The sequence below is a fragment of the Carassius carassius genome, chromosome 34 (assembly GCF_963082965.1).
Source record: "Carassius carassius chromosome 34, fCarCar2.1, whole genome shotgun sequence".
NCBI lineage: Eukaryota > Metazoa > Chordata > Actinopteri > Cypriniformes > Cyprinidae > Carassius > Carassius carassius.
In genome coordinates this window covers 1,560,749-1,572,876 of record NC_081788.1, presented here as the reverse complement: position 1 = coordinate 1,572,876, position 12,128 = coordinate 1,560,749, and the positions used below count along the sequence as shown (strand labels likewise).

The 12,128-nt window shown below is 41.7% G+C and overlaps 1 protein-coding gene and 1 pseudogene across 1 annotated transcript in view; both read right to left on the bottom strand.

Annotated features, from left to right (window-relative positions):
- The window catches only part of LOC132114649 (ERC protein 2), a 54,554-nt gene extending 50,206 nt beyond the window's left edge, over nucleotides 1–4,348 (bottom strand). The window contains exon 1 of the mRNA XM_059522883.1: nucleotides 4,235–4,348. Coding sequence (XP_059378866.1) covers nucleotides 4,235–4,348 — 114 coding nt within the window. The remainder of the gene's footprint in view (nucleotides 1–4,234) is intronic.
- Nucleotides 4,349–7,196: 2,848 nt separating this feature from the next.
- On the bottom strand, nucleotides 7,197–9,605 carry LOC132114648 (toll-like receptor 9; annotated as a pseudogene).
- Between the last annotated feature and the right edge of the window lie 2,523 nt (nucleotides 9,606–12,128).

The window sequence follows — 12,128 nt, the reverse complement described above, 5'->3', positions numbered from 1 at the left end:
AACAAACAGTTTATTAGTGCAGTAGAAAACTTAGAGAACAAAGGCAGACTGCCAAGCACTGGCTTTTGAGGGTGAACGCAGCTGGCAGAACAGAAATGGTCCACAAAAGGAGAACGAGTCCAGGACTTGTCAGAGGGCTTACGGCAAGCAGGTGGCACAGATCCACACCAGCAGACTCAGCACCACAGATGGCAGGTAACCAGGTGAGCTCTGGCAGCAAGAGGACTGGACAGAGAACAGGTAAGACGAGCACGGACTATACAGCATAAACAAGACTAAGACTGAGATAAAACTGACGAGAAGTAAGGTGAGGATAGCTTGGAATGAGATGCTGAGTAACACATTAGCAAATACAATAATCTGGCAGAGAGCAGATGGAACGGCAGAGGGAAATAGAAGCAAGAATTAGAGTAGAGAAGGAACAGGTGTGTAGATGATCAGCGCTGATTGCAATACAGAACAGCACTCCCAACTTAAAACAAAAGCAACCATACACAACAAAGAATTATAACCTTTCTTTAATTCAACTTTAGCCACAGTCCTACAAGCACATCTTACTCAAACTTATTCGATATGAGTCTCTCTTTTACAATATATATTAAGATGCTTGATAACAGTCAGGTGGTCTAATGAGAAGGGTAGGATAGGTCTTTAAAGTCTCTCTTGTTTGTGCCATCTCAGAAGATGCTGTGTCCATGTTACCTGACCCTGAGCTATCAGTTACTACATCCACAAGATCATAAGTCTTTTCAATGATATTCACCTGAAGGAGAATATCCACTTGTCCACTTCTCGATGGTTTCGTCAGAAGCATCAATATGCCTGATAGTCACCATTCTGTTCTTGGATTATTTTGATTCGACCCCCTGCTTACTTTCAGCGTTTTCAGCAATGATATGCACTCATTTTCGTCAGAAAAGTATGCTGGTTTATATCAGTCCATACAAGTGCAATGTTAAAGTCAATATTTTCATTCCTCGTTGCCAATTTTGTTGTATTTGTCCCAATAACAGTAAATTCAATGGAGCTATACAATAAGCACACAATGGAGGCCGAGTGTACCCAACAACTTGAACTTCATTTACTAGCAACTATTTGTAGTATATACTGTACTGGGTCTCACAGCGCCCTCAAGAGCATTATACAACAATTGTAGGATAACCCAATTCCAGACACTAAATACTTAACATGATGTTTTCTTGGGACACTTTTCCCAATTGCAGATAATGAGGCCTAATGTAAGCTGTTAGGTATCTGAACATCATTGCGGACCAAGTGCACCCATTTATGTAAACTGTGGTTCTTGTCGTTGAGGGCCATTACCTACAGGATAATGCGGCATGCCAGGATCTGTACTGCAAGAACATCAAGAAGTGGCTTGAGGAAGATGATGGTGGATTTCTGTTAATGCCTTGGCCTCCCAGTTCACCTGACATGAACCCAGTTGAAAAGTGGGTTTGCGATACAGTACATCACCACCACCCCTCAATGTACTGGAACTGAATGGCCTGCTAGTGGTTCATCTGTGTATATAACTATAAAATCAGCTCACAAAAAAGATCTATTTAGCAAAATATCACATCTAAAGCCCCGTTCATGCCAGTACAAATTTTTAAGCATGGAGATTTGGTCTGATTTCTACATGTGATTTGTATTTCAGGGTTATTTAAAACTGGCAGACTGGCTGATCAAAAATGCAAATTCAGTAGGTGTTGCTTAAATCAGAAATACAGTGTTACACAAACAGAAACTTTCTGTTTCTGGCAACCTCTGACACTGTTCACTGGCTATTATTAAAATAGTCTGTTTGTGTGTGCAAGATGTAGTTTTATGCTACAGCAGGGATGCCCATCACGCGACCAAAAAAAAAAACTTTATAGGTCTTTTTATTTATTTATTTATTTTTATGTATTTATTTATTGCAACACGATAGAAAAGAGAGTAGAATGTTTGCAGCACATTATTTGTGCTGTCTTTTTTTATGTTCCGTTATGAAATAGCCAGTTTTATTAAGACCTTTAAATGATTTTTTAAACATGAAAAATGAAATAAGAAAAGCTCTAGATTCAAAAACAAAACAAAAATCCATCACATTACTGACGGCATAAGAATGTTTGTGGTGGTTCAATCATACACATTAACGTGCATTATGATGTTATAAACATGAATACAATTAAATTCATGAAAAGTTCACAACATCAAAGTAACATTTAACTTAGATATACAATATATATATATATATATATTTATTTGTAAATGAAATATATATATATATATATATATATATATATATATATATATAATGTATTTATTTATTTTATTTAGTTCTCTTGGAACTGAATGCATTATCTGAAAACAAAATGCGTATTATTACATTTTGATCGACAACTCTGTGGCAAATCTATACATACAAGAGAAAGAGTTAATCTGTGTACTATACCTTCCATATGAAATCAGGCTCATAACACATAGCTGGTGATGTTCTCTGAAACACATGACATGACATATATATCAGCACACTTTAATTGCATAAGAATGCACACAAAATACATCAAATTACATCCACATGGATAATCATAAAAAGGTGCTGCTTACCCACACACAAATACAGCATAAACTTCACCATTTGCAATAAGAGCAGTGTGTTAGAAACCAGCCAAGCAATTTACAGATCAGTGTCATTACTGATCCGTGTTATCGGCACACAAACACAAACAGCTTTCCCTCCTGAAGGGCTTTGTGTGTCTAGGCATGTTTTGTGTTTGTTTTTGTGTCACAAACAGACTTGTGTAGGCACTCTAAAGCGTTATATGGAGTAACTAGTACATGCAGCCTTGCATTAGATGACACCAGTATAACTAAATCCAAAGTTCTCTCATGAAAATTAAGTTCTAACTTAATCTGATGTAATGACAATATCATTCATATACCACAGCTGATTGGTTATGTGTGCAGCAGCAGTATTTCTTACATGCTCACAGCAGCATGTCTGTAGATAGCCTCGGTACTTGCACTGCCGCAGCAGCAGCGTAACAGATCTATTCCAGCAAGACCAAACACATTAACACTGGCATGTACAATACCATGCTAAACTCTCTGAGAGTTGTCATGACAGAACTAAAATTAAAACTAGCATAACATATTTTTTTTCTTGAATCTGTTTGAAGAAAAATGTAAGTCCATAGTGAAGCAAACTGCGCAGTAAAAATAATTTCCAATTATCATTGCAGTACAAATGACTGGATGGGATCTGTTTGTGTGCTCAATCAGCTCTCTGGTTCCCAGGTCGTAAATCAGTGTATCTTGTACACAAATTCAGATTCTTGTAAAGAGCCTGCCTCATTGAACACTGGGACAATGATGACTCTAAATTCAGCCACATTACAACAAACTCTCATTGCAAAATGTCAGCACTGTTGAGTATAACGACAGCATCAAGGCTTTTTCATCTACATTATGGAAAATTCTTTGTTACATATCCCTGTAACATTTCATCTGTAAATTAATTATAAATGTTATCTAGATTATGTTCACTTCCTGTTTATGTGTTTACGCTGATATATAATTACCATTGTTATAACCATTGTTCCCATCAAATTAACTTAATGGTGGAATAAGTGGATTCTTTCAAAAATGGTGGTTCACATCTGCTCCATCAAAGGTTCCTTTTTTTCCTGTTCTTTGTTTTTTTTTGCTAAGAGCAGAATTCATGCTGACGTGAACAGCTCATATAACGTTTTCTTTGATTGCCTTTTGTATGCAAATGGATTCATTAGAGGAATTCTCTCTCTCAACCCTGTTTAGGAGTGTCTTGGGGTTATCCTGAGCATTTTTGGCACCCCCTAGTGCTCACTACTAGACTCTATATGCAGACAACTGACATTCCTTTACTGAATCCATTACTATTTTCTTGTGAGCTTTCTGTTTGCTTAAATTTTGTTGTGTATGAACTCCTGGCAAGTTTACAGGATTGGATCAGCATGTTCTTTACAAATTAAAGAAAAACTTTTAAGATACATTGTGTACAAAGAAATCACTGGTTAAAATCATAAATAGCAAATGTGACTTTTAAAAGTCAGTTAAAAAAAAAAAAAATAATTAAAACACACACACAATCAAAAAACAGCTAGCCCTTGTTCCTTGGGGTATCTGGGTGTTTTGCATGTTGTAAACAAAATGGCAATCTACTGTATATACATTTATATCCTTGCACGATCTGACATAGGTTTCTTACCTTCACGCTGATGACGGTGTTGAGGACTTTCGTCTGGGTGGCTTCTGTTAGCTGGTTTCTCCTGTGTAACTCCTGTGGAGGAACTCGATAGAAACAGGGATGTCGACTCATCATTCTCGCATGCCAGTGCAGCACCTCTCTGTATTTCTGTCACTAACCTAAAGATTACGTACTCTTGTGCTCATTTTAACCAACTGCTCTTTCTACAACAGTATTAGATTTTTTTTTTGTGATCTTTTGACAGCTAAGCTACATGTACGTTTCTTCTTCCCTTCTCTCTGCCTGGGTTTTCTTCCATACATGTCATCACTGAACAGTTGTGCATCAGGTTTCTGTCTCTATCTATTATTCATTTCATTTTTCTTTTGCTTCCTTCATCTAAAATGTGATCTCTCTCTCTCACAATGACACAGCAGGCAGGTAAACAAGCCCTCAGGCAGCCATTATCAATAATTCATGTGAGGTATTTTCCCCACAGCAAGTATATCTGTCAGCAAACACTTATCTTCAGACCTGTATTCTTTGCATTGGTCTATGAGATATTACAAAATAGCATAAAAGAAACAATAAGTAAGACTTGTCAACAGGATTGACCTCAGTAGGCCGTGCACCACTTCTTCACACCATTTCTCCTCTCAGTACCATATTCTGTCAAGTTATTCAACATATAAATCAGGTATGATATGAAGAAAATCATCTATTCTTAAGACAGGATTCAGGGGTGCAGGGGGGGGGGGGGGGTCAAGGGCATGTACCTGGAAAGAATGGATGGCTATGGAGAAATATGTATTTTTTTATTTTTGCCATAGGATGCTCTGGATCAGTGTATACGAAAGCGTGTTCCAGTTCCTGCCAATATCCAGCAACTTTGCACAGCCATTGAAGAGGAATGGACTAACATTCCACAGGCCCAGAGGTGGATCTACGGGGTGGCAAAGGGTGGCAGCTGCCACCCCTGGGATACAGTCTTGCCACCCCATTTATAAATCAGATAATATTTTTTTTGTATATTTTATGTTCATAGCCTACACGTTGAAGGCCAAGGAGACCCGCACCAAACTCCTCACAAACAGAAATTGCCGATTTAGAATCCCCTCCCCCTCACAGTCACAATGGTTTCACCCATCACCTGGACGGTAGCGACCCCTGCGAAATTTCACCAGTCAGTGACAGCAGGGCAGCCTGGGTAGGCTGCACAGTGCATCTGTCTGCAGTACGCAGTGTCTTGGAGAAGAGAGGTTGATAAGCAGTTAGCAGTGAGTTCAGCTCATGAAAAATGGGGCAATTCAAAAATGTTGCATTTATAATTTGGTTCAGTGTAATTATAACAAGTGTTTTAACTAGTAATTCATTATTCATTGTGACTACACACACACACACACACAGCCACATTCACTGGCCACTTTATTAGGTACACCTTGCTAGTACCGGGTTGGACCTTCAGAACTGCCTCAATTCTTCATGGCATAGATTTAACAAGGTATTTGAAACATTCGTCAGATTTGGTCCATATTGACATGATAGCATCACACAGTTGCTGCAGATTTGTCAGATGCACATCCATGATATGTATCTGCCGTTCCACCACATCCCAAAGCTGCTGTACTGGATTGAGATCTGGTGACTGTGGAGGCCATTTGAGTAAAGTGAACTCATTGTCATGTTCAAGAAACCAGTCTGAGATTATTTGAGCTTTGTGACATGGTGCATTATACTGTTGGAAGTAGCCATCAGAAGATGGGTACACTGTAGTCATAAAGGGATGGACATGGTCAGCAACAATACTCAGGTAGGCTGTGGATGCTCAATTGGTACTAAGTGGCCAAAAGTGTGCCAAGAATATGTCCCCCACACCATTACACCACCAGCTTTCATGTTCTTTACGCCAAATTCTGACTCTACATCTGAATGTTGCAGCAGAAATCGAGACTCATCAGAGCAGGCAACATTTTTCCAATCTTCTATTTTCCAATTTTGGTGAGCCTGTGTAAATTGTAGCCTCCGTTTCCTGTTCTTAGCTGACAGGAGGGGCACACGGTGTAGTCTTCTGCTGCTGTAGCCCATCTACTTCAAGGTACGACGTGTTGTGCGTTCAGAGGTATTCTGCATAACTTGGTTGTAACGAATGGTTATTTGGGTTACTGTTGCCTTTCTATCATTTCTAACCAGTTTGCCCATTCTCCTCGGACATCAACAAGGCATTTTCGTCCACACAACTGCTGCTCAATGGATATTTTCTCTTTTTCAGACCATTATCTGTAATCCTAACCTAAACCTAAAAACATTATCTGTGCGTGAACATCTCAGTAGATCAGCCGTTACCACTGTGTGGCATCCACTCTTCTTTTAATAACAGTCTGCAAACGTCTGCGGACTGAGGAGACAAGTTGCTCAAGTTTAGGAATAGGAATGTTGTCCCATTCTTGTCTAATACAGGCTTCTAGTCTCTCAACTGTCTTAGGTGTTCTTTGTCGCATCTTCCTCTTTATGATGTGCCAAATGTTTTCTATGGGTGAAAGATCTGGACTGCAGGCTGGCCATTTCAGTACCCAGATCCTTCTTCTACGCAGCCATGATGTTGTAATTGATGCAGTATGTGGTCTGGCATTGTCATGTTGGAAAATGCAAGGTCTTCCCTGAAAGAGACAACGTCTGGATGGGAGCATGTGTTGTTCTAGAACTTGGATATACCTTTCAGCATTGATGGTGCTTTTCCAGATGTGCAAGCTGCCCATGCCACACGCACTCATGCAAAACCATACCATCAGAGATGCAGGCTTCTGAACTGAGCGCTGATAACAACTTGGGTTGTCCTTGTCCTCTTTAGTCCAGATGACATGGTGTCCCAGTTTTCAAAAAATATCTTCAAATTTTGATTCGTCTGACCACAGAACAGTTTTCCACTTTGCCACAGTTCATTTTAAATGAGCCCAGAGAAAACGTCAGTGCTTCTGGATCATGTTTAGATATGGCTTCTTTTGTGACCTATAGAGTTTTGGAAACGAGTTTGCAGGAGGACTTTTGTTTTATGCTGCCCAGCCGGACAGAAAGTATAAACTTTATGGAATGACAAAGGAGGAGCCTGCACATCAAGGATCTTCAGCTGGGTGTGGTTAAGCATTAGGTTTTTAAGGCTTAGCACCTGACTAAGGAGAGCCTTTGGGATAGCAAATAGTCGAATGTGACTTAGGACCAGGCTTGCGATACAGAGCTCAAAATGCACATAGGTAAGAATGAAAGCATGTTTGAACTAAGGTTCAGGTGGCAGAGCTGTTCAAGAACTCAGATTTTGCCCCAAGGGAAATAACTCTGCATGTGGGAGTCCACTCTGAGCACCTGAAGGCTCAGAGGCAAGCTTACGATTACCTCTGGGTGCAATGATTTGAGGTGATTTTCAGAAATATCTAATTGTGTAAGGTTAGTAAGACCCTGAAAGAAATGAAGGTATTGGTTACGCCTAAAGTCCCACATTATGTTGAAACAATTTCCAGAGAAATCAAGATACTTCAGACGAGTACTAGTAAGAATGTTAGTGATTCTGAGACCAATGTGATTGCTAAGTGTTTTAAGATAAGTGTGGATGGAATGTGAAGCGATCAAAGTAGAATTAGTTGTTGGTGAGATCAAGAGATTTTACTTCGCCACTTACCTCCTGGTAGGCCTTGTCAAAGTACAGAGGTCAATGTGATTTTGAGCATCGTGAGGTAGACTAATTTGCTTAGATGTGTGAACTGCTGGCCATTTAACGTTTGACTTATGTAGTTGTAGGACAGATCTGTGCATACCAATTTTTCCATGCCTCTAAAGTACTTGCATTAAGCCATTGGAAGTTGTTTTGAAAGAGATTAAAAAAAGGTTTTTAGTGCACATATGCTTTTTGAAATGCCACATTGAATAATAAAAATAACAGTAACCTTCAGAGTCTTGCATAGTGTTCCACTCTGAGGTCGTTAGGGGGACTTTTTGAGTTTGCAAGTTGAGCTGTTCATTGTCACATTTCTCAAGGGATTGTTTTTAGTTGTTTGTGTTACGTATGACAGAGACAGGATGTAATCGCAAGGCGTATTTATTGACAAACAGCACAAGAGTCCGATATATACGAAGGATCACAGGAAACACAGGCGGGTGGACACAAGGCTGATGGAATGGTGACGCAGGGACTTCGGTGGACAACAGATGGTGGTGCTCGGTCCAGTGATGATCCCTTGAATCCCGGTGTGTGTTTAATCCTCGTGACGGTGCTCGGTAATCCAGTGCTGAGAGACGATCCAGGAAAGAACGACGATAACAGGAAGACTCAGGTACGAACTAAGGACACAGGAACAGGTACGGGAGCACACCAGGGAGAAACAACGATCTGACAACATGAAACACAAGTTACTGAACTTATATAGGAAACAAACAATTGAAACCAGCTGGCGCTGCTGATCATCGCTGATCAGTGACCACGCCCACAGACACACACACAACAGCACGCTAGACGAGAGAGAGAGAGAGTGAATTCATGAACCGTGACAGTTTGATATTGCTTCAGAAGTGCAGGTTAAGAAGCTTGAGCTATCACTGTTCATGAATGCATTGTTTCCTGCTCGTCTCAGGTTACGTCATGTTGATTGTTTCATGTGGGCATTACCTGCAGCCAATTCAACTGCCTACTTAACGCCCTGTCTTTCGTTTCTTGTTTGTCAGATCATTGTTTGAGGTCCTCCGTGCTTCATGTCTGTGTCTCCTCTGCTCAAGCGTTCATCCTTGTCTCCGTTCCTGTTCGTCGTTTTGTGGATTCATCATCATCTCTCACCAACGCTCTCAACTCACCAACTCACAGATCCGTGCTGCCATCGAGGTCCCTGCGTCATCCTCCATCAAGCCCATCTGTCTGTGTCATAATAAATAGGGCCGTCGCCGGGAAAGAGGAGGCTGACTGAACTGCGTCAAGGAGAGGGATCAGTGTCGGACTGCACCATTGAGTTCCACACCCTAGCGGTAGAGTGTCATTGGAATGAGGAGGCGCAGTGGGACATGTTCCTGCATTGGCTGGCTGACCGCGTCCAGAATGAAATCTATGCCATGGACCTTCCGACCTCGCTCAACGGACTCATCGAGCTAGCACTCAGGGTAGATGCACGACTGGCCCGAGTAGATCGACGTAACCCACCCAATGCTACACCAAGAGACCCTTCTGGTAACCAAGTCAGCATGCGGCCAGCCCCCTCTACAATCACGAGCCCATGCAGGTAGGGTGAGCTCGGCTTTCCCGGGAGGAGAAGGAAAGGCGGAGATCCCTGGGCCTTTGTCTCTACTGCGGGGGAACCGGTACCTCGACCTGAGGGAAGTATTCAGTAAGTCTCGTGCTGCTTCTCTCCCTCTGCATCGTCCCTATCAGAAAGTGGAAGAGTCCATAGATTTACTGTCAAAGTCACCTTTATTTATATAGCGCTTTAAACAAAATACATTGCGTCAAAGCAACTGAACAACATTCATTAGGAAAACAGTGTCAATAATGCAAAAATGATAGTTAAAGGCAGTTCATCATTGAATTCAGTGATGTCATCTCGGTTCAGTTAAATAGTGTCTGTGCATTTATTTGCAATCAAGTCAACGATATCGCTGTAGATGAAGTGTCCCCAACTAAGCAAGCCAGAGGCGACAGCGGCAAGGAACCGAAACTCCATCGGTGACCGAATGGAGAAAAAAAACCTTGGGAGAAACCAGGCTCAGTTGCAGGGGCCAGTTCTCCTCTGACCAGACGAAACCAGTAGTTCAATTCCAGGCTGCAGCAAAGTCAGATTGTGCAGAAGAGTCATCTGTTTCCTGTGGTCTTGTCCTGGTGCTCCTCTGAGACAAGGTCTTTACAGGGGATCTGTATCTGGGGCTCTAGTTGTCCTGGTCTCCACTGTCTTTCAGGGATGTAGAGGTCCTTTCTAGGTTCTGATCCAGCATCTGGTCTGGATACGTACTGGATCCGGGTGACTGCAGTGACCCTCTGATCTGGATACAGACTGGATCTGGTGGCCAAGGTGACCTCGGAACAAGAGAGAAACAGACAAATATTAGCGTAGATGCCATTCTTCTAATGATGTAGCAAGTACATAGGGTGTTATGGGAAGTGTTTCCGGTTCCGGTTTACCTAATTAATGCAGCCTAAAAATCCTTTAACGGATTAGGATAATAAAAGCATATTAGTATGTTATGTGTATGCCAGGTTAAAGAGATGGGTCTTTAATCTAGATTTAAACTGCAAGAATGTGTCTGCCTCCCGAACAATGTTAGGTAGGTTATTCCAGAGTTTGGGCGCCAAATAGGAAAAGGATCTGCCGCCTGCAGTTGATTTTGATATTCTAGGTATTTTCAAATTGCCTGAGTTTTGAGAACGTAGCGGACGTAGAGGATTATAATGTAAAAGGAGCTCATTCAAATACTGAGGTGCTAAACCATTCAGGGCTTTATAAGTAATAAGCAATATTTTAAAATCTATGCGATGCTTGATAGGGAGCCAGTGCAGTGTTGACAGGACCGGGCTAATATGGTCATACTTCCTGGTTCTAGTAAGAACTCTTGCTGCTGCATTTTGGACTAGCTGTAGTTTGTTTACTAAGCGTGCAGAACAACCACCCAATAAAGCATTACAATAATCTAACAAATAATCTAACTGTCAGGTAAGTCTCTGCCTAAAGGCAAATTATATTCACTTTCTGTTCCAGAGAGGGAGGCTATGGAGAAATATATTTCTGATTCTCTAGCTTCGGGATTTATCCGCCCTTCCTCTTCTCCAGCGGGGGCGGGGTTCTTTTTTGTGGGGAATGACATATTGTTGACATATTGAGTTTCACTTCTTCTCTCCAGGAACACATGCAGCACGTCCGACGAGTGCTTCAGAGGTTGTTAGAGAATGGGCTTTTTGTCAATGCGGAGAAATACGCTTTCCATTGACAGTCTGTTCTCTTTCTTGGATACATCGTGTCGACTGAGGGCATGCGTATGGATCCAGATAAAGTTAAGGCTGTGGTAGAGTGGCCAAGTCCAGATTCCCGTAAGGCCCTACAGAGGTTTCTGGGATTCGCCAACTTCTACTGGCGTTTTATTTATTAACTTCAGCAAACTCACCGCACCTCTGACAGCCTTGACCTCCCCCAAAACTACGTTCAGGTGGTCAGACACTGCCAAGGCTGTGTTTGCCAAACTGAAGGCTTGCATCGTTTTCGGCCCCCATCCTAATTACCCCTGATCCTTCACGTCAGTTTGTGGTGGAGGTCGATGCGTCAGAAGTGGGGGTAGGTGCGGTGTTATCCCAGCGTTCTCCCTCAGACTACAAGGTGCACCCGTTCACGTTTTTTCCTACCATTTATCCCTTGCCGAACATAATTATGATATCGATAACTGAGAATTGTTGGCAGTCAAGATGGCATTGGAGGAATGGCGCCACTGGTTAGAAGGCTCGGGGGTTCCTTTTATAGTATGGACCGACCATAAGAATTTAGAATACATTAGAACTGCCAAAAGATTAAACTCCAGGCAGGCTCGGTGGGCAATCATTCCTGTTCATCGTTCTGTGGATTCATCATCATCTCTCACCAACGCTCAACTCACTAACTCACTGATCTGTGCTGCTATCGGATCCCTGCGTCATCCACCATCAAACCCATCTGACTGTGTCATAATAAATACCTGTTTACTTGCAACTGCTTCCTGTCCTTATCTCCCGTGACATGAACTGAAAGCAATCACGTTTTGGGTAATACCCACCCTCCTTGGTGTTCTCAACTGGCTTATAGTATCAAAGCTAACAGAGCAGATGAAGTTAATGCATGGCTCTAGGGATTCAAGTCTTGCCAGTTTGACTAGAGGTGCAAGGCCGTGGTTTGACAGTACTCTGAAGAATAATCTGCTACAACTC